The 23,891-nt window shown below is 41.7% G+C and overlaps 1 protein-coding gene across 2 annotated transcripts in view; it reads right to left on the reverse strand.

Moving 5' to 3' along the window:
* DNER (delta/notch like EGF repeat containing) overlaps positions 1–23,891 on the reverse strand; it is a 365,099-nt gene that overhangs the window by 228,475 nt on the left and 112,733 nt on the right. For both annotated transcript variants that reach the window (XM_024243941.2, XM_054549923.2), the window contains exons 2-4: positions 13,357–13,659; positions 10,172–10,266; positions 7,654–7,820 (exon numbers count right to left, since the gene is read on the reverse strand). In XM_024243941.2, coding sequence (XP_024099709.2) covers positions 7,654–7,820; positions 10,172–10,266; positions 13,357–13,659 — 565 coding nt within the window. The remainder of the gene's footprint in view (positions 1–7,653; positions 7,821–10,171; positions 10,267–13,356; positions 13,660–23,891) is intronic.

The raw sequence follows: 23,891 nt of genomic DNA on the forward strand, positions 1-23,891 counted from the left end.
CTTCCCTATCACCCTGAGTCTTCCACAGGGAGCCAGGTCCTGTGTGCTCCACATAGCCAGGAAACAGTCACAGGAGCTGGTAGTCAGACAGTAACAAAATGGAACAGGAGGGCAGCTAAGGAGTGGCAGGATCTGGCCTTTTTATCTCTGGATTCCTTTTAATTCCTGAGCAGGAAACAAAAGGATTCGTCAAGAAATGGCTGAGACAAAGGAATACACATCTAGAGACTTGATGCCTAAATAGCTAAAATAGACACACACAGAAAATTAACACTGGCCACTATGCCTGGCTTCAGGAAGCCCTCCCGCCAAGCTGAGATGTTAGCAACATCTCCCACCCCTATTTTTCTACTGGAACTTTTCCCCCTTTCAATACTGCCAGCAGCCCTGACCCCAGCCAGTATAGCCCCAGTGGTGTCCCCTGCCTTTCAGGAAGACTTTCTCCAAAATCACTCTCTCTGTCAAATTTACAGAATAAGGTACCCCAGCTCCAGTTGCTTTTGAAACTTTCATTTTAAAGGACAGGGCTTATAGGAATAGTTCACCCAGAAGGGAGGGAAGCAGAGTTCAAGAATAAGAAAATAGAGCTTTACTAAGGAATTCCAAAGGACTACCTGGAAATTCACATTGAAGACTAGAAGATCCCTCTTTTTCGCTTGAAAGATAAACAGAGAACTCAAGAAGTATCATCCACATCTTGAGCACCTACCTTTACATAAATGTGTTCATATCCAAGATGAGAGGCAGCTGGGTGGAGGTAGGTGACATATTCAAAGGTTCTGTTACATGCTTGTTGAAATATCTCTATTTCCAGTTGTGATGGCCACTAGTCCATTTCTAGCACTATTATCAAATGATCTTAATAGCACAGACTACTGTGCCATCAAAATGCCACACACACACACACTGCCCTTTGTATGTCCAAGGAGAATACTGGCCTGCCTTCCCTCCCTCTGGCAGAGTTAACTGCTCCTTCCTCTGAATCCCATAGCCCCTTATATACAACCCTGTCTTGGGCACTTGTCTAAGCTTTTGTTGCCCCATTCACTCAGAGACCACACCTAAATCATCTTTGCGTGTCCAGACTACCACAGTGCTTGGAAAATGAGAGGCATGCAATGCATCTTTTCTAAACTAATACAGAACTGAGTATTTCCCACAGCCCTGCTGCCTACAAATATAAATAAATAATTTAAGTTCCTTAATATGGAGACTTAGGAAGCAGGTACATCTGTCAAAGGAAATATCACTGGATGAGCGGATAATGCTGAAAAACATACATCCTCCCACAGGTAGCTTTAAGTGGTGCTCTACAGTTTTTACGGACTCAGATATCTTTGAGAATCCAGTGAGGTTTTGACTCTCTCCTGAGAAGGATACACAGATACACAAAAGTGCATTTGCAGGAGATTTATGAGATCTATGAAGTGGATCTTTGACCCCTATGACTACCTCAAAACTAAGGGCCCACTGAGCCCAAATTAGGAACTTTTGCCTAAGAGTAACGGTGTTAGTTGGCTGGGTATTGAGAATTCCTTCTTTTTTTTTTCTAAACATAGTATAAACTGTTAGGCTACAAAACACTGTTATCTCCAAGGAAGCATCACTATGCCAGTCAAGATAGGAGCATTAGGTAAGTCCATAAAGAATGAAACCCTGGGGACTGTGAAGGGCCGGAGCACCAGGACAGTCTTATTACTTTAGTAAAAGAAAAGTCTTATTCCTCCTTGTACCTCCCAAAGTACCTAGTTATTTGTGTCTTATTTCTCAAGAGAAAAAACAAACAAACAAGGTGAATGCACTGCCGTAGGAACCATTTTCAAAACAAGAATCTTTTCAGGCTAGAAATGTAGAATCAAGGCAACTGAAAGCACTCTCTCTAGAGCTCCCAGGAGGCTCAAAGGAGTCATGGGCAGACTGGGAAACCTTCTAATCCAGTTAAGACATCAATTAGAAAGACCTGCAAATTGTTGATTTCCAGGGTTCCGTGGTTAATTTGTTGGCTATAATCCTGAAGAAATGACCTCAGCTCCAACAAGGACATTCTTACCAGCCATGGGTTGTACCATTCACCCCTTTGAAGTTACAGTGGACCTAAAGTTATTAGAGAAGCATTTTAGGAGGCCATACATGAAATACCAATGGTCTGGATTAAACAGTAACATGCACTTATGTTATAAGTTAGATATTTTTAAAAATGTACTGGGACTGTAAGAAAGGATGGTACAAATGTGTACCTAATAAAAGGGATTGAAAAAATAGTAGGCTATGGGCAGGAGAACAGAATGAAGGAAGACAAAAAGGCAACTATAGGAAGCTAGAAAGACCACTATAAAGGAACAATGGAGAGAGGAATAGACTGGATCAAAATGAAAATAACTTCAAAGAAGAGAGAAGGGATAAAACATCAGATGGAGGTAACAACACGAACCATAAGAAAGTGTGCAGGAAAAAAATGGGGGTTTCTCTGAGGCAGGCAGGGAGTTTGGATAAAGCAGACAGTCCCCGCCTGAGTTTTCTCATCCAAAGGAGAATATTCCAGGGAGAATAACTGTCAGAATATTCCAAGGTACCTGTGTGTTTGTAAGAATTTAGCAGTTAAAGGAGATCTGAGAATGCACGTTGAACAGAATTTTAACTGGCCATTTTCTTCATAAACCACTCCGGAAGAGGGGGATTTCAGTGAGGCCTTAGAAATGAGCTAAGTTTGGGGATCTGAGGCTCAGAGAGAATGGGGGTGGGAGAGGGTTGCAGCCCCAGTGGGGATGGGGCTGGCAGTGAGCTGCAGGGTAGATGTCCACTGTGCAGAAGAGAGGAGAACCATGCCTGAGGACAGGCGGCAACATGGGGAAAAGCCTTAAAAGCAGCCCAAAGGGGCTTTCACCAAAGGAAATGGTGACCTTCAGCAGCTTCCTAACACAGAAGCCACACCCCAGAGATCTGGTTTGGCTCTCACACCTGAGATCGGCCATCACATCTAAGCAACAGCAAGTTTAAAGATACATATATATCTCATACTTAAGACAGGCAAGCCATAACTGTTTCATGGAAACATGACTGGAGCAATGAATTTGACTCTTTGAAAATACGAAACATCCAGCAAATGAATCATTCAGGACACTAATGAGCACCTCCAATGCTCCCCAAGAAGCGGACAACGTTAAACAAAGGCTAATTTAGATATTTACCCCAACGCGTGGCATCAAGCAAATAACATATTTGGAAGTAACATATTTAGGGTAAACAGGACAGATAAGTAAAGAGAGGACAGAAGAGTCGAAATTTGGTAGCAACACAGGAGGAAAGAAGTTGAGGCACAGAGGAAAGAACAACACACTTGGTAAAAAGTTCTATCATCTCTTTCTTTCTGCAAAATACTATAAATATTAACAAGGCAGTGGTCCTGAAAGAAAACCATAAAGAAATGAACTGTAGTAACATGGAAATAAGCCAAATGTGAGTATATTCTCTTAATCTGGAATGTAGAACATTAGGCTCTTGGCAATAAACTTTTAAAGAGTATTTGTGTAAATCTGGTGACAGCAACCAAGTTTGTCTCCCAAAGACACAGAAGGGACTCCTCTGCTCTGTTGCATAGAAACAGGAAAATACCTTTGGTCATCAGTTATGTTTATTTTTATTTATTTATTTATTTATTTATTTATTTATTATCCAGCTGAATTTAAGATTTGTGGTCCTTAGTTATGTATGTGCCAACTATTGAGAGTGAAGGGGAAGCAGGAGACGGTCAAGTCCTGAAAGTGCCTCAAGCTTCTCTCTAAAAAACAAGCAGGACGGACAAAAACACAGCAACATAATTCTGAAACTTTTACTCTTCCTTTACCATGGAAGTTTTCTTCCGCCCACCCTAGCATCGGTTTGTTTGTTAAATGAACACCACTGTACTCTTAAAAATAGTCTGAGCTAAAATGTATTTGTGTCTGGAGAGTCCAGATTGTAAAAGTAAATTGCTTTAATAAGCTCCTTTTTAAAAATAAAACAAAAAGGGCGTTAAGCACATGTCCACGTAGTGAGCATCAGGCTTCCGCAAAGATTGCAAAAGGTACATCTTGTATCTGAAGGATGAAAAGATTTTGTAAGAGAAGCAGCTGGCGGTGTGGAGGTGGAGCTGATTTATCATAGTTAAGAACCTGGCCATCCCTCCCCAGGAAGAGCTCGGGACAGGACTGCTGGCTACCTTTGAAGAGAATAACACCAAAAGATCATGATCTCCTTACAAAGCCACATAAAAGACCCAGAAAGCCCTAACTAGAAAATTTGGAAAGATACCAAATTTTCAAAATGAAAAAAAAAATGGTTTATCAAAATAAAGGATGTTACTCAAAATCATTGCTTTCTCCTCATAATCTAAAGTATAATTTGGGGAAAAGAATTCCTTAACATAGTTACTAATATATCAAAGTTTTTTTTTGAGATGGAGTCTCACTCTGCCACCCAGGCTAGAGTGCAGTGGCGCGATTTTGGCTCACTGTAAGCTCCGCCTCCAGGGTTCACGCCATTCTCCTGCCTCAGCCTCCCTAGTAGCTGGGACTACAGGTGCCCCTCACCACGCCTGGCTAATTTTTTGTATTTTTAGTAGAGACGGGTTTCACCATGTTGGTCAGGCTGGTCTCAATCTTCTGACTGCGTGATCCACCCGCCTCAGCCTCCCAGAGTGCTGGGATTACAGGCATGAGCCACCGCGCCTGACCTAACATATCAAAGTTTTAAAGATTATTCCCCTAAGGAATAATACATTTCATCCAAAGATAATTTTTTCCACAAAATTTTTGATTAGCAAAATGAGCTCAAAATACGTACGAGTTCACGAGATTTCTTCTATCCCAAAAGAATAAATTTACATTAATACTGGAAAATCCATCTCAATTAATCCCCATCCTCAATCTCAATGTCAGTCTAAGGTCATAGTTACGTTACCACCAAAAGTAGTATAAAATATGAACTTATACAGATGCTCCTCAACTCACAGTGAGGTCATATCCCAATAAACCTAGTGTAAACTGAAAATAATGTAAGTCAAAAATGCATGTAATACACTTGACCTAGCAAACCTCATAGCTTAGCCTCGCCTAATTTAAACGTGCTGAAAACACTTACATTGACCAGCAGATGGGCAAAATTATCTAACACAAAGCCTGTTTTATAATAAAATGTTGAATATCTTATACAATTTATTGAATACTGTATTGAAAGTAAAAACCAGAATAGCTGTACAGGTGCTTGAAATACAGCTTATACTGAATGTTAATAGCTTTCAAACCGTTGTAAAGTCAAAAAGTCATTAAGTGGAACCAGCGTAGGTCAGAGAGTGTCTGAATCCTAAACAAGTATCTTCTGGTAACGTTAAGGACATTTTAAAGAGTAGTGATACTTTATATGTTTTCTTGAAATATTAGCTCCATGTCATACCAAACAGAAAAACTTAAATTCAATATAAAATAAAACTATCAAAATACAGAAACTACATCCTTTTAGATAAATCTTTACAGCAGATATGGAAGTAAATAACAGTTACTTCAAATGTATTGGGGAGTGAAATTTAGATTTGATTCTTGACAAGACTTTATCACACAATTTCTGATTATCTGTCATTCATCCTGATAGTCAAACACCAGTCTGAAGTTAAATGCACTCGTCTCTTTGTCAAGCCATGTTCATTCCCGAAACAAATTTCTCTTTACCTTCTTTTCACCCAGTAAAATTCCTGCTCCCCCAGCTGGACTTCCAAAGATTAAAAAAAGAACTTTTCATCAGAAGAGGGTTAGTCAAACATAAAATGCAATATAAGTTATAGAGACCTGAGCATTTTCTTACATCCCTTTATCTTCATTATGATATTTGCATCATATTTTGGAGGGTGAGTCTAAATGCATATTTTCCATTTAGCAAAATATTTAGTGTACACCAGAAAAAAATAGAGAAAATGCCCTAGGATAATCCTTAACATTTGTCAATTATCCTTGTACATTCGTTATCTAATTTAAGCTGACCAACAACCCTGAGAGACAGGTGCTGTTAGGAGGATGCCTACCCCATCCTCCAGGTGAGGATGGTTGCAATACATAGTCAGACAGGAGAAGGAATTAACAACAGGATGCAAGAAGCTGCTTGGGTGCATTGGACTGGGATGGGTAGATTCTATACTTGAGCTCAGGCCTTTGAATTGAGCTGCAAGGCGAAACATTATGTCAGCACACGAAGGGACCAGAGTTCCAAGTTCCAGCCCCAAAGGTACTATATGCTGGATAAGAAACAAAGACAACTGAAGGGACACAGAATGCTAAATTAGGGGAAAGGTGGTCCTCTGGGAACTGTCCAAGTGTCCAAGCAAGAGGCAGTGGGTGGGGGAGGGAATACTGAGGGTCTCTCTTTCTGGTGGCCATTTCTTCACCAAAAGCAGAGGAATTAGAAAACAGCTAATTAGCCTGTAATCCCAGCACTTTGGGAGGCCGAGGCAGGCGGATCACGAGGTCACGAGATCGAGACCATCCTGGCCAGCATAGTGAAACCCCATCTCTACTAAAATACAAAAAAAAAAAAATTAGCTGAGCATGATGGTGCATGCCTGTAGTCCCACCTACTTGGGAGGCTGAGGCAGGGGAATGGCTTGAACCTGGGAGGCCAAGGTTGCAGTGAGCCAAGATCGTGCCATTGCACTCCATCCTGGGTGACAGAGCGAGACTCTGTCTCAAAAAAAAAGAAGAAGAAGAAAAGAAAACAGCTAATTGGACACGTGGTAGTTTAAGAAGGTTAAACTACAGAAGCAAGTTCAAGAGAGAGTAAAAAGTTAGAAGTGACTGATGCAGGAGGGGTGGTTATGGAGGAGAGGGGCCCCAAAGAGAGCTATAATCCCACCAGTTACTTCTAAGTTGGGGGCCCTGCAGTGGCAAATCACTGTGAGGTGCTGTGTTGGAATGCCCTAAGTCAGGCCAAAATCAACTGGGAACAAAGGTTATCCTGAGAGACCAACATCCAACCCCTCAAGTTGCCCACAATTTCTGGAAAAAGAAGCAGATGAAAGACTCCAAAGGAAAACTGATGGCCAGAGCATTCAGTACCAAAGATCACACACCTGTGATGCCTTCGCCAGGGCTGGAACACAGTCACTGGATTCCAGAGCCCATGCCTTTTCTACTTTGAGCCACACTAGAAATATTACGTTAGGGCCAGGGTGGCTCACGCCTGTAATCCCAACACTTTGGGAGGCTGAGGCAAGCAGATCACCTGAGGTCAGGATTTCAAGACCAACCTGGCCAGGGTGGTGAAACCCCATCTTTACTAAAAATGCAAAATGAGCCGAGCGTGATGGTGGGTGCCTGTAGCCCCAGTTGCTCAGGAGGCTAAGGCAGGAGAATCGCTTGAACTCGGGAGGCAGAGGCTGCAGCGAGCCAAGACCGCGCCAGTGCACTCCAGCCTGGGTGACTGAGCAAGACTCCATCATCAAAAAAAAAAAAAAAGAAATATTATGTTAGAATCCAGTTTTTATTCTAAAACCTTACCAAAGTGAAAGAAATAGCATTGATGGATAGAATTCAGATTATCTGAGCAAAATTCCCTACCTACTGTCTCCACACTAAACCAAGGTTGGGTTGAATCAGATGCAATGTTGAGTAGAAGATTTTGGTAACTCACCAATAAAGTGATTATTCCCCAAGGCAAGCATCTCCTCCAGGAGGACCAGTCCCCCTGAAGCCTGAAGGGGGGTCACACTTCGTCCATCTATGAGGGAGCACTGTTGGAATCCTGTGGCCGTGACCTTCCAGAGCAAAATCAGTGAGGCAGTGGCATCTTGCCGAATCCTGGAAACAGGAACGATGTAAACAGAAAGCTCCTTTCAGAAAAATTCATCTTAGAACCAGTCCTTCAAATTAAAAATAAATACAAAGATGGCATGTGCATCTACCAAGGTACCAGGAGATCGATGGCATCAACAGATACGCGGGTGTCCACTATAGCGGCGCACACTCCCACTTGTTCACAGTGTACCACAAAATGAGTCACTGGTAACTCACCTTTGAGTAACCACTTTGATGAACAGTAAAAGAGTACACTGAGTTCTCTTTCAGACAAATCCTTCCATAGCCACACAATATAAAAAGAGTTTTGCTTAAATTTGTCATAAACGTGGACTGCAACCCAACACAGCCACCTGAGTTATGCTGCAAAATAAGCAAAAGTGTGTCACCCTTCCCCAGCCCTCCACCACCACCCACACACACACACACACAATCACACACAATCCACCTCCCAGTGCTTCAGCCCTCCCCTGGCTCATTTTTGGTAAAAAAAAAAAAAAAAAAAAAAAACCCACACCCTACAGACAATAGGATGTCATAGAAAGCCCATCAACCCCAACCCCAACCCCAGCTGCCCTCCTGCGCCTTTCTCCTCACAGCCCAATGCTTCAGCTACTAGGAGCTCCCCCAACCCAGTTCTTTCTCAGCTCCCAAGCTTTGTCTCCTTCTCCACCTTGGAAATGTGTTCCTAGCCCACATATTACCTCTTCCCAGAGACCCCTGACCACTTCCCTACATCCCAACAGCTGCCCATTCTCCCCAGTGCTCCTGGAGAGGATCACAGTAGACTCTGCACAGATCCGCTCCCCCAGCACAGGGCTCCTGGCTCGCAGCAGGGGCTCAGTAAAGCTTTGATAAGTGACTAAATTCATGACAAAATGAAAGCGTAAGGAGCTAGTGACCCCCACAAGTGAATCCAGTGCCCACAGGTCATTCGGCACTCCCATCTCACTTCGTCTGAATCAGACTCTGCTAATTCGGTCCCGTTCTGCAGCCTAAGGGAGTCTCAGAGAATGGCAGGTTTGTTGAGAGGAAAAAAACAAAAGCATTTAAGGAGATAGAAGACCAGAAAATTCGGAAAGGTTTATCAAGGTAACATAGTATGATCTAGACAAGAAAAGGCTGAGAGATGTTTTCATAAGAGTAAAGGAAACTAGAGATCCTGCTCCTAAAACTAGCCCAGGACGGCAGGGGTTTCAGCTAGAGTTTGAGCAGTGAAAGAAACGCTTAGGACCGGGGTCCCCCTGCTGGTAGAGCTCGAAGCTGCCTCAGACTCCACTTCTCCCTCCTCTCCCGATGGGAGTGTTCCTCCTGAGCCCAGAATTCCCAAGCAGCCCTTCCAGGCTCTTCCCCGGCCAGAGTGAGTTCAAGGCTGTGGGGAGCCAGGGTGCAAGAGCAATGTAACCAAGTCCCTCTTCCAAACATGTTCAGGGACTCCATTGTTTAGAAAGCCAGGTAGACAAAAATGGCCATGGATACATGGAAGAGACCTATAGTGCCCACAGGCCCCTTAAAAGGGAGCCAGTACATCAGATTGGTTAACCAGGCCACGTGTTCCCAGTCTTCTAAAAATCCCCAAAGACTGGACAGCAAATGCCCCTTAGGTTGAATGGAAAGTGTGGGGAGGGCGGTAGTCAATGGCAACTGAGAAGGATGGGCAGTGGGGGGTTGTCACCCGGCCTGGAGCACCCTAATACTGACCCATACCCCACCCCCACCTTTGTGCTCCTGGGCACCTGCTGACTTGAGCCTCATAGAAAGCACCACACATATCAGGTCTCAACCAGCACTGCTTCCCTATGCCTCTCTCTCTTCCCCACCGGTGACAATGGACCCTGTCATTTGAAAGAGCTTGAATTTAAAACAAAACACTCTCTTTGTACGCTTGCTTTTAAAGAGAAAATTGTAAAAAAAAAATAATAAGTAAATAAAAATAATAAAAAATAAAGAGAAAATTGTAATATGTAGAATTTAAATTTGGGACAAATTATGCATCTGAATGTAACTGATGGTCCATTAAAATCTTAAGAGGCCAATAATTTGGGAAGCAAAGCATTTGGGAGACAAGGAATCTGGCTGAGGGTCTTATCTAAGGCCTCACACTTTGTCACCTCACACCAGACTCATCCAGTCCAATTTCTCAATTCCACTTCTGCAGCCTAATGACCCTCACTGTAATCGCCTCTGAAATTGCTTCCTCTGGTTTTCAAATGGCAGGGGACACATCTATCCGTGGAATCTGTTCACGATTCTCACTTGACTGGCCACTTACACACCAGGTCCACAGATGGACACAACCCCACATATAGGTCATAGCATCACTCTTAACAGTTTGTAACTCAGAATTTTCTTACTTGACTGAGGTGTTCTGTGGCACTTCAAAGGATACCAGGCGGCCACCCGCAGAGCTGTTAGAACTGGCATTCCCACAGGCAATATCTGGGATCACCTGGGAAGGGGAAAAAAAAAAAACATGTGATTGGGGTTATTTATAGTATAACATAATATGATAAAGCAAAATTCCATGCTGAATTTCCTTCATCCCTTTTGATGATGCAGGGGTACGGCTAGAGAGGAGACAAAGAAGTGAAGCCTGACAAACTCAAAAGAAAATGAAATCTTTGTCATTTGATGTTCTGAAATGCAACAGCTTCCCTGAGAGCAATCTACAAATTCCTGGGATTGTTAAAACTGATAATAGGATATTGCAGGACAGGAAGCAGATGTCACTCCCTGCTCTTTTTCCATTCATTTAACAAGCAGTCATTGACCCCTGCACTATGCTTAACCTGATGGTAACCAGGAGGCCAACTTTAAGGACTAACTTACAAACAGCAGGTAAAAGCCTAGTGACTAGGCAAGCCAGCCTTCAACTTGCAAAGTGCATGCAGTATCAGGTCTGATGACTCTTCTCTGTGCTGATGCGTCCAGGAGCACATGCTAAGGCTGGGGAGCTTGAACGCTGCCTTTCTTTTTCCTTGTAGGCTATACTTTCACTTTTAAATTATTTCCCAAAAGTATTATATGGATGTATATTTTTTTAAAAAAAGAAGATCAATTGGTGGGGGGAGGACTGTGCTCATCAAAAAGCATATTGCAAAACCTTGAGCTATGTCCAGTGAGATATTCCTGGCCAATTTATGCACTTAGTCCTCATGCCACAATTACTGTCCTCCCCCATGTCAATGAAAGTGAAGCAGTATTAAAAGTATTCATCATCACAGAATTAATTGAGAACAATACAGAAACTCTCAGCAATTTCACTCCACAGCCCACACTTAGATCTTATTTTTCAGAATGCCCTACAATCAAATTCTATGGATAAAGCCCACCACCGATATTCAAAGACGTGAGTATAACTTGTTAAATTTGTATGACGGATGGCTGTTACCCAAGCCTCTAAGGCTCCAAATAACTTTATGTTTCCAAAGCATCATTACTTCATGGAAAGGGGATAATAATATGCCTCCTGGTTTCCATCAGGTTAGGCATACATATTAACATGTCTTCCTCTGACACTTTAAATCTGCTTCATGAACAGCCTAAGAAATAACCCATGATATAGGAAGATGAGGCATTTCTTTTTTTTCTTTTTTAAACTTACCAACTGTAAAATAACATGACTTTAAATAAATAGATTGAAATGGCTGGTTAGGGAGACATTTTCTTTTAAAGGACACTTCTTTGATAAACTTGAATCAAATCTAGTTCACATTCAAGAACTGAGTCATCCAGCAAAGAAGCATTAACATCATAACTTCAAAGCATTTATTAAAAGTCTGAAATCAGAGCAAGTTCACAGTTTTTTAGGTAAGCTAAAAAGATTGCCCTTCAGTCTGAATGTGGCTTTCATAAGCTGCGCGGTAATGCAAAAAAAAAAAAAAAAAAAAGTGGGTCAACTGGTTAGAATTACTCAAGAAAATAAAAGGAGAAATGCTACTATCTCTTTTATAATAAAGGAAATTTCTAGATACATTCCTTGACTCTAATCCATGCTATGCAAAAATCTATTTTTTCATTTAAACAACGAAAGCCGTAATAATAATACACCAACACAGGTTTATATGGATATCATACATATAAAGTATAAGATATAGAATGGAATTACACTCCCCAATGTCACTTCAAACTCATGATTTGGATTTCTTCCCCAACTCTTCTACCCAGCAGATTTATTTTATGTCAACTTCTAGGAGTCTACTGAAAAGACTTTTGAAGAGCTTGAAGATATAACAGCCAAACTCAAACTCAGATAGGAGAAGTTCCAACAAATAGAATTTGCTGCTGCCAAAATAAATAAAACTTGGAAGTTTCTTTGTCAAATGCATTCTAAAAATATGTCAAAATCATTGATAGCTTCTTCTTTCTAAACCCCATTGAAATACTTCAAGGTACCAAAGATAGAACCTAAATGACAACAGTAAAAAAAATAGTTGAGCGTTGTGGTCTGCTGTGGTCTGAATGTTTGCGCCCCTCTACATTCATGAGTGAAATCCTAACTGCCATGATGATGGTATTAAGAGGTGGGGCCTTTGAGAGGTGGTTAGGTCAGGAGAGCACAGGGCTGGTGAATGAGATAGTGCCCTTGTAAAAGACCTGAAAGAGCTCCATAGCGCCTTCCACCATGTGAGGTTACAGTGAGAAGACGTGGGCTGTGAAGAAGCAGGCCCTCACCAGACTCTGAATCTGCCTTGATCGTGGACTTCCTTGTCTCCAAAGCTGTGAGAAATAAATGTCTGTGATACGGTTTGGATATGTGTCTTCAAATCTCATGTTGAAATGTGATTTCCAGTGTGGGAGGTGAGGCCTGGTAGGAGATGTTTGGGCCATGGGGGCAGATCCCTCATGAAAGACTTAGCACCATCCCCTTGGTGATAAGTGAGTTCATGTAAGATTGGATTGTTTTCTGGGACCTCTCCCTTCCCTCTCTTGCTCTCACTCTCACCATCTGACACAGGGGCTCCCCTTTGCCTTCCACCATGATTGTAAGCTTCCAGAGGCTCAGCAGAAGCAGATGCTAGTGCCATGCTTTATGTACAGCCTGAAGAACAATGAGCCAATAAACCCCTTTTCTCTATAAATTGCCCAGCCTCATGTATTTCTTCATAGCCACACAAGAATGGACCAATACTGTGTGTTGGTTATAAGCAACCCAGTTTGTGGCGTTTTTGTTATAGCAGCCTTAACAGACTAAGACATGCTCCCAGGAAGGAAAATAAGGTCAATGATGGAGGGTCCTATGACATGTTCCTTTACATGACTACACTGAGCTGTCTACCCCAAAATCTAAGATTATCTCACAGAAATACATGTGGATACCATTCCAAAAAATAATTTGATTCATTTTTTTGTTTACTCTTTTTGTACTTATAAAACCATTGTACACACAAATGCAGACAGGAGTAAGTTTAGGGACATATTTTGCTACATGATTTAACTTAAAATGCTTTCATTTTTAATTGCTGATACCGGAACCACCGGAATCATTTTAAGATTTCTGGTTTCTAATGTAAAAATGTACACGATATAACGTTCTCACCTCCACTTGATCCCATTTCATTTCTACAACTTTCTGCCCTGTTTTCGGCTGCCAGGTAGGCAGTGTCACCGTTGCCTGAGAGCGGGGCAGGATTTTGTCAGGCTCCTGAGTAGCAGGAACAGGCTGAAGCTGTCTGGGTGCCATGGATTCGGTCCAGCCAGTGGCTGGGAGACTGGGAAGTGCCTGTTCACAGTTGGGACCTTCATAGCCTTCATTGCAAATGCAGAGGTAGTCATCGCTGCTGCTGCTGCTGCTGCAGTTGCCATGGTGACAAGGGTTGCTGGCACAAGGATCTGCAACAAGCTGAAACGAGACCATAAATGGGTCAATTATTCCCTCATAAGAAAAGTGGTGCCATCGCTGGGAAATTAGCTCTGTGTCTCAGAGCGACTGCTCTAATGGAAACGCTGTTCCTGTGGAATACACTCCTTAACTACTTGTGCTGTTGCGGGGGGATGTTCACCAAGGTCATCCGAATATTAACCTTACCACAGATAAGAGGCATCCAGCAAGAAAACACAAAGTGGAGAGCAGCCTCCTCGAAACCCAAAACACCCAATAATGTTGATTTCAGGAACCAGTTATTTAGAGGAATTTTCTAGGGCAAAAATAGTTAAAACTCATTAGGAAGATGCCAACTTTGACATTTTTAGCTGTCAAATGATATTAGGAATCTAAATTGGATCTCCTTTTCCACATTCTGGACCTGTGCAAGGTTTCCTCATGAGAAAAGACTGCCCAATTTATCTGCCCTGCAGATGCGCTTACCTGTTATCTCTCAATTTCCTAACCGGTCAACAATACTTTTTAAGGTGATACTGTACTATTTAATTAAAGACTTCCAAAATGATCAGTTTGCATGACAGTTGCTAGCTAGAAGAGACTGTGGTGGGGACTTAAGCTGTATTTTATGGAATTTTTTATCTCATTGTTTTGGAGGGTGATTACAGAGAAATGTGAGCCCTTCCCTCGCCAGATATGGAAGAAGAGAACTTAGTCATATGTGTCTCAATTATGTTCATGGTCTGGGGAAAGTGTTTATCTCAGAGTCCTTTGCTGTTGACCTCTGAATGGCCATGTGTTGGTAGTTGGAGACACGCTACAAAACGATGTGAAAAAAATCACCTGCTCCTCTTCAGATAGCGCAAGGGTTCAGTCATGCTCTCAGCACCTATTCAATTATGATTTGTTTCTGTGATAAAGAGAAAATTAGATCTCTGGCTGATATACCCCTGGCTTCTCAGGGCTGACAGAAAAGTAGAATCCAGTACAGAATGAATGACAGAGAAATGAGACCCTCACTGTCTTGTTAAAATGAGTGCACACACTTAAACATACATGAAGAGAATTCTGCGTGGTAAAACGGCTACTCGTTCTGCTAATTATTCCCATCAAGCAACTTCCAACAGACTCCTTAAGGAATATTAAGGGATTTGGGGTTGAATCAAATGAAGCTTCAAAAATACCACATTAATTCTATGCTATCACTTGGTAATTCCTTCACAGAATCTCAGATCAGAGTCAATGGATTTGTATCTGAAGAGAATATTTAAACTGTCAATAATTAATTTACAATATTTACAATCTATCAACTCAAAGTAAAATCCAAACTCCTTCTTCGGCAGACAAAGCTCTTTTTGGTCAGGCCCCTTCCTCTCCTCCCACAAACCTTCCTCCTCCCTTGTAGCCTCCTGTCCTCACCCTGTCTCTCTCCATGGACTTTACCAAGTTGATTCCCACCTCAGGCCCTTTGCACCTGCTGGGCCCCTGCCCGGAACACTTTTTCTCCAGATGTTGCATGGCTCTCTTCCTCATTTCATTCTATCCTCTACTCAAATGCTACCTTCTAAGAGAAGCCTTCCCTCACTGTGAAATCTAAAGTAATCTCTTCTTTACCCCTCTCCTACAAAAATGTGAGCTGCGTGAATTCAGATATTTTATCTACTGTGTTCACTGCTCTATTCCCAGCCTGTCCAGGAACACAGGCTGTATGATGGGACTTTAAAAAAAATTGTTGGAAAAAGGAGATATGATACATTGATCAACATTTGGAAAGCAACACGTGATGAGGGAGGGATGTGAACTTCTTGTTGAGTCACGATGTTGTTATCTTGTTTCTGATTTATTTTTAGGAAGGCCTTGTGGAATGGGTGTCACCCCAAGAATTATGCAACAAGAAGAAGAATTTTATTCACGTGAACAAAGGAGACATTCAAAGCCATGCTTCTGAAATCAACTTTTAAAACATCTGATGTTGATCTAGTCACAAATAAGAATTTCAATACACGCATTAAAAAGGCAGAAATACACTTAAACTGCAAGGGATCAATACAAAAATTAATTCTGAAAGTCCAAACCTCCATTGTGCAGCTTAGAGAATGACATTACTAAAGCAAGGACCACCTATCTGGTGGCCTGAGAGGCCTCACAGCTTCAGCTCCATTGCCACAGCCCGCAGCTGACAACCACCAGTCCTCAGAGAGGCAGGGGCCTCCTTAAAAGGGGCGCTGAGCACAGCAGAAGTCCACATTCCTTCAGAGAAACCAGTTAAGCACATGTACACACCCTTCCCACGGTAACAGGCACAACACCTACCCTCCCCAAGATAGCCATTTAGAGTTTTCAAAGGACACTCCATAGAGTAACATCTCTTCAAACCAACACTGAAATGGAGAAGGATTTTCTGAATCCATATCACTTCTGAGAAAAAGAAGAGCAGAGGGCCGTGCGCGGTGGCTCACGCCTGTAACCCCAACACTTTGAGAGGCCAAGGCAAGTGGATCACAAGGTGAGGAGTTTGAGACCAGCCTGGCCAACATGGCAAAGCCTCATCTCTACTAAAAATACAAAAATTAGTCGGGCGTGGTGGTGCGCACCTGTAATCCCAGCTAGTAGAGAGGCTAAGGTGGGAGAATCACTTGAACCCAGGAGGTAGAGGTTGCGGTGAGCCAAGATTGCACCACTACACTCCAGCCTGGGCAACAGAACAAGACTCCATCTCAAAAAAACAAACAAACAAACAAACAAAACAAACAAACAAAAAAACAGACAGAGGAGTTGAATGACCTCTCACAGCTACTATACTAGGAGACCACGTCTTCTGATTTTCGGCCAAGAGTTCTTTCCATAACACAGCACCACAACTTTGATATCACGTTATTATCATGCCAAAAAAATATTCCTGTAGAGAAGGCAGAAGGTAAGGGTTATATTTTTGTAAGCAATAGAAAACAAGTAGCTATTAAATGTAGGCCAATTAAGACTGCCTGAATGCTTTTTTTAGAAAAATGTATGATAATGGTAATACTCAAGGAACACTGATTGAAGACTTGCTATGACAAGAACTGTACCAAGTCTGGGTATAAAATGCTGTTTAAAAAAAAAAAAAAAAAACCTCTAAATCTGTCCTAGAGAGTTTACATCTAGTAACCCAGTACAAGCACTAAAAGTTTACATCTAGTAACCTAGTACAAGCACAAAAAGCACCTAGTCCTACCTGCTATTCACAATACTTATTTGTGCGCCTGCCATTCTGTTGGGTGTTTTACATTTCTTACTTTAGTTCATCCTTACAACCCTTTTGGTAAGTACATTTGTACATTTATTACTCTATTTTACAGTTGAGGCTTAACAGTGTTACATAAATGACTGACTTTTACCCAGAATAAAAGCCAAAGTATTCACTAATTTTTTGGTTTTTTTTTGAGATGGAGTTTCACTCTTGTTGCCCAGGCTGGAGTGCAATGGTGCCATCTTGGCTCACTGCAACCCCTGCCACCCAGGTTCAAGTGATTCTCCTGCCTCAGCCTCCCAAGTAGCTGGGATTACAGGCACCTGCCACCACACCTGGCTAATTTTTGTATTTTTATTAGAGACAAGGTTTCACCATGTTGGCCAGGCTGGTCTCAAACTCCTGACCTCAGGTGATCCACCTGCCTCGGCCTCCCAAAGTGCTGGGATTATGGACATGAGCCACTGTGCCCAGCCTGTATTCACCAAGTTTTACAGGCCCTCTGTGATGTGCCTGCCCTAGTCTCCCTGACCTCACCTCCTGCCCCTGACCTCCCTCACTGGCTGCACAAACACTGGCTTGCTCACTGCTCCTCCAATGCTCCAGTCACTCTCCTGCCCCAGGGCCTTTGCACCAGCTACACCCTCTGCATGGAATGCCTTGCTTCTCAAGGCTGCTCCTGAGCCACCTTTGAGTCTTTGCTCCAATGCCATCTTCTGATGAGGAGCCTACTTAACAGAGCAAGGTCTCCATCCTCTGTCAATGTCAACTCCTCTTTCTTCTTTTCAATTTTTATTTTAGATTCAGGGAGTATATGTGCAGGTTTGTTACCTGGGTATACTGCATGATGCTGACGTTTGACCCTTCTTTCCTTGCTTTTTTTTTTCTAAAATATGCATCATCTTCTCACATAAATTTTAAATTATTTAATACATTCATTTTTTTCTTCCCCCACTAGAATGTAGGCTTTTTGAGGTCCAATTTCTGTTTTCAGTTTAATTTACTTGCGTATCCACAGCCCTAGAACAGTGCCCAGCACATGGGAGCTGCTGGATAAACATTTACTAAATGAACGAATGAGTGAGTGAATGAATGTGAATGATGTTATATACAAGCAGCTGCCAGAGCCTATGAAGTGTACTGCCTTGTTAAATGGAATCAGGATTCTCCAAGGCCCAGTCTCAGGTCTTGAGAACGTAAGTCAAGGCAGAGCCTTAAATGTCCCACTGTGGTGTTTTAAAGTGATTAAATAACTTTAAATCTGCTTTAAAAGGAGTAAAAGCTCTGTCGACCTGAGAGGTAAGACAGAACCAGCACAACCTGCAGCCTTGGCCTTGATGAGGGCAGGAAGAGTACAGACCCACTTCACAAGTGGCTTTCAACACAGTGAGCCAAGCCACCTTTCTCTGGTCCTCGGAGACCATCTCTGTGAGCCACTTTGTGAAGCCATTCACCCCAGTGGGAAGTGTCAGAGGTGCTGGTTGATGGAGCTGAGTGGCAAAGGGCAGGTCCCACGGCAATGTTCAATTTGCCACATCCAGGAGTCAGTCCCACCAAGTAAGGGGATAAAGAGCCAGAAAGAAAATATGATGAGAATCAATAATATCCTAAGTGCTCTTGTCTGAGCTTCATAGATGAGAGGAATGCACAAATAGCATGTGGGATGAAAGAATGAATGACTGACACGGAAGGCCAGGAGAAACACTCTTAGTGAAGACGAGAGGACAAAAGCTAAAAATTAAACAGTCAGTTGCATAAATTTCTAAGGGGATTCAAAGCAGTGGATAATGTGATGGAGTGTGTATGCACACACATGCAAACACATGCGCACACACATGCACACGCACACATACATGTACACACATGCACGCACACACAAACGGACACACACATGCGTGCACACATGCACACACACATGCACACACACACAGGAGTACGAGGCAGAGAATTAAATGCATTGCAGGGTCATTGGGCCCTTTTTAAAAATAATTTTATCCTAATGCTACTTCCTTGGCATGTATATTAGTTGTTTCATTAACAATGGCAGCTTTCTGCCATTATTTTCTCTAACTCTTCAGACTAGTTTTATTTTTTGGGAAAGCTATCTGTTTCAGTTCATAACAGCATATATAAGATAAAGTGCAATCATTAACTTTTAAGCAAATTATAAATATTTATCATAAGTCCTACGTTTCTGTATACAGTCAAGATTTTTTTAAAGTTCGTATTTGTATTTTATCTCATTAAGGAAAAGGTCCTGTTGCAGAGGTCGCATCTGCTCTTGTGTCCCATTAAATCTGAACTATAAGCAGGTAATAACCAAACTGCCAAAATGCATAATGAGGCAAAATATCAGAATTAATAGACCTAACTTTGGGAATGCATAAAATGTAATACATGATATTTTCTGAGCTATAATTTCTAGATTCTAATGATGGGGAAAAATGATTAAGCCTTTGTAATACCAGCTATAATAAAGAGGAAAGAGAAAACCCATGGGTTAATGGTCTTCTGCTTACAGTGAACCAACAGGCCCATTTATTAAATGCTGTATGCTTGCTGCATCAGATCAATTCATCTGCTTAAGCCACATTTTTTCACATCATAGAACTAACCTGAAACTATTTTCCACATTTTATTTTAGACTTTTCACCCGTGTCAAATAATGTCTACTCTAACCAAGAGCAGTTCTGGGGGAATGGACTGAGTAAAATGGGAGGCCAGACCTGAGCCAGGGTGCCAGCCTCTCCTGAGACTTGTGATTCAAAGGCAGTAGCAGTGTGACCCTTCAGCCATGGCCTGTTTTTCTTCCTTAAATTCTCTGCTACCCATGTTTCTGACAATTCCCATATCCTCTGCAGCATACAAACAGAAGGACGAAATGCCAACTTTAAAAGGCATGAAAGAGGCCCATTGATAGGGTCATTAGATATAGTAAGTCAAAGCTAATAGAGTTGCTTCAAAGTGTGGACACCTGCATCAGCATTACATGGATGATGGTGGGGCCTGGGGAGATGCACAGGTAACTAACTTCCCTTCCATACTAGTTTAGAAAAATGTATGGGTTTCAGCCCTGCCTCTTCTGTACTTTTACAGACAACTCAATATGGCCACTCAGCAATTCATGTGACATTTATCAAGCACCTATGATGTGCAAGGCAGGATGCCTGTAAGAGGGGTCAGGAAGATGAATAAAGCCTTACCTGGCCCTTGAAAAGCTCACAGTCCAATAGAAGAGTCAGAGACGTTAACTTGGACTTGCCCTGAGCAGTCGGCTCATCAATTGCTTGCCCTGCTGGTATGCGTGTCAGCTATTAGGATCCTTTGTTTGATTGAGGTTACCCACCCCAACACCTTTATGTTAAACTACCTTACATTTTTTTAATGCTGAGGGAGAGAATGGATTTGATCATAGCAAATAGGAAACGAAATTATGAGCAGGTGTTGGGACCAGTCTCTTTTAGAATGATAGTGGCCGCTTTTAGCAAAACAAAGACAGCAATTCTAGATGCCTCCACCAAGAAGAGGTGGTCTGGGAGTTTTCCAATGGAAAATGGAGCCAGCTGAGCAAGGAGCACCCTGATGTTGGCCCTGTTCTTCACAGGTGGGTGGGACAAGTTGCTCACCTACTCTGGACACACACCCCTCATGCATTAAGGGAGGAGCTGGGGTTGCATCTCGAAAGGCCTCCTCCAGCTTGAAGACTTAGGATTCTATTGATGGCCACTAAGCTTGATGGCAGTTTTCAGAAGGTTCAGGGAAGAACCGAGCCAACCAGAGGTCAGCCCCTCCAACATTATAACCAAGCTAAGTGGGCAAAGGCATCCAGGGTGAATGGGACGGTGCTTGAGGAAACCAAATGCAACAAAGCCCCAGAGGAGAACTTACAAATTCTGGGCAGTGGGTGGGGAACATTACATGACCTAGCACCATGCTGGCCACAGAGGGGACACAGGGGACTCGTGATACTTATAGAGAAGTGGAGAAGAAGATAGAGGCAAGGATGGGAAAGAACGGGGAATTTGTGTATGGTGTTAAGAAGGAAGTAAAATGGACTATTATGTTAGTAATTTGTCTGAGTGGCAGAATCAATTTTAAAACTTTTAATACAGATTTTAATAGAGACATTAGTATTATAGGAAGAGGGAGTGTCTTATTAAACAAAGAACAAAAACAACAGCCTTAAAGCAGGTTTTCTCAACCTTGGTGCTTTTGACACCTTGAATTGGATAATTTTTTTGTCGTTGGGGGCTCCTCTGTATGTTGTAAGATGTTTAGCAGCATACTGTGTCCTTACTCACTAAATGCCAGTAGAATCCCTCCTTCCAAGTTATGCCAACCAAAAACATTGCTAACATCCCCTGAGGAAAGATCATTTCTGATTGAGACCACTGCCTTAAGGGAACAGTGCATTTCATACCATCAAAATTATTTTTAATCATTGCAACTCCATGAGTAAATTTAAAATGCAACACTATCATGAAGGAAGAAATGTACAACATACTATAAAGGACTAAATCCCTTATTATAGAAAGAATTTTTAGGATAAATACAAGATAAATGCCTCAGTAAATAGGGCAAAGAAATAAACAAGCAATCTACAAAAGAAACAGTCTACAGAATCATGCCATTTTATGTAATCTTAAACACAAATAAAATGTTATGTATTTATTTGTATGTATATTTACTGGAGGATGGAAAGGAGGGAGGGAGGAAAATAGAAAAGGAAAGAATGAAGAAGGGAAGCAGGTAACTAGAATGGGCCATTGTTTTAGTGATTTGTATGAGCAATAGCATCAGTCAGGGAACTTTTAAAACACAGATTCCCCAGCTCCAGGCCATTCATCAGAAACTCTAAAGGTGAAGCCTAGAAACCTGTATCTTTCAACATTTCCCAGATGATTCTGATGCACCTGGTCCCAAAACCAAAATTTAGAAATTGTTAGTACAAACTACAGGTTGGCAAATTACAACCACAGGCCAAATCCAGTGTCTGTTTTTGTAAATAAAGCTTTATTGGAATACAACCACAGCCACCTGTTTATGTGTTGACTGCTTTTGCAATACACCAGCAGTTGAGTAGTGACAACTGAGAGCACCTGGCCCACAAAGCTTATATGATATTTGTTATCTGGCCCTTTAGTTTGCCAATCCCTGATCTAGACAGTACAGACTTTGGGGTTCACAAAAGAGGGAAAACAGGTAGGTGGGGTCACCTGGAAAGACTTCAAAAAAGAAAACTATCTTGAACAGGGCCCTAAGAGTTTGATAGCAATAACATCTATTTTCTCCCCCCATGCAACTCCCTAATTGGACTGCTGTGCACCAAGTGATTAAATAACAGAAGGACCTTTGGCAAAACAACTTAAAGGACCAGATATTCTTTTAGTCATAATTATGTGCAGGAAGGTTGCAGAATAAATCTTGGTACTATGAAAAGAATGCTCATCTAGATAGTCCACCTTGAAGCAAGAACACAATAAAGGGTCATACCCCTACCTTTCCTTCACTAGAAGAAATATGGAAATTATGCCTGTACCTTTCCATCCATCAGCCGAACTAAAGGGAGATGAATGATGAGCAACCCATGCCAAGGCTAAATATAGAACTAGGTGGACCCATGGAAGACGATGGGTGGGGAAAGATCACACAGACTAAGGGGATATTGAAATATCAGGAGAGTGTCTGTGTCTGCCAATTGGAGATGGGGGCTACAACAAAGATGACTCCAGAATTTATAGCTTAGTGTTACTGGAGAAATGAGAATGAACAATTGCCACCTGGAGGTACCGCGATATGGGAGGGAAAGACTGAGGTTCCAGTCTCATTTGCAGGTGATTTTGGACAAGGCAAGAAGGCTTCCTGGGGCTCAGCATGCTCAACGGTAAAAGGAAGGGATGGGACTAGAACGTTCTAAAGGCCTTTAAGTTCTTAATATTGTGTTTCTGTGTCCAAAACAGGAATTACAGTGGTTGTAAATGTCATCTTCCTTCTGAAACGCAAATGAACAATGTTGGGGTCCAACTGTCACAGTATTTTTGTCTCAAAAAGAAATTTTTCCCACCTTCTTCAATAAGGATTTCAACTATATTCCAACACCAACTGCTTACTCACTAGGAATAAAGATATAAAAAAAATCACTATAGTGCTTATGCCAGTAGTAGACTCAGCCAAGAAATGCATCCCAAGATTTTTTTTCCAAATCCAAATAATAAAAATGCTCATTCACTTTACTGAATCAAGAACTACATGTCTTAGTGAAATACACATTCCATGTTTTGATAGGTCTTTACTTCTGTATTAGAAACTCTACATCAATTCAAAAAATTACTCCAAGACTAATTTGGTCAATCCATTATTCCCTCAATTCTGAGTCAGCTTTCTTGAAACCAGCTTGTCCTGATTTTTGTATGTGAGTTGAGTCACATTTGTAAGTAGGCTAAAAGGAAATTATAAGCAGAATTGAAACATGTGGCTATAAAATGAATCCATTAAAAATAAACTCTTACATATTGTTTCCCTACTTTTTCATGCTGTCTCTTTAAAACATACTCAATTACCTTGAGATTTCGAGGTAATTGCTTTAGTCTGATTAACATGTAGTGATAAGTCATAGTGATGAATCTATAAGCCCTGCTCAGTTGCAGATCTATCAAGCATTAAATGAATTGTTCTTCAAAAACCTGATCTTCCCTTTGTCCCTTGGTTTCCATATTTAACTAAGTCCTAAGAGATAGCACTCAACTGCACTTACTGACATAGGCACACCAGCCTCAAATGAAATGCTTTTTTTTTTTTTTTTTTTTTACTTGTAGTCATTCAAAGACCAGTTTCTTGAATAAAAAAGTTGCAGAACAATTCCAGTGCATACATTTTTGTTTCACCTCTCATCAGAGACACTCATACATCCTATCAAACTTTTTTACGAAACCACAATGCCATCAATACAGGAAATATGTCAACTTCTGCCTCTTTCATACTCAGGAAAAGAAGTCTGCAAGCAAACTGGGAATTAAATTTCCTG

Source organism: Pongo abelii, chromosome 11, assembly GCF_028885655.2.
Source record: "Pongo abelii isolate AG06213 chromosome 11, NHGRI_mPonAbe1-v2.0_pri, whole genome shotgun sequence".
NCBI lineage: Eukaryota > Metazoa > Chordata > Mammalia > Primates > Hominidae > Pongo > Pongo abelii.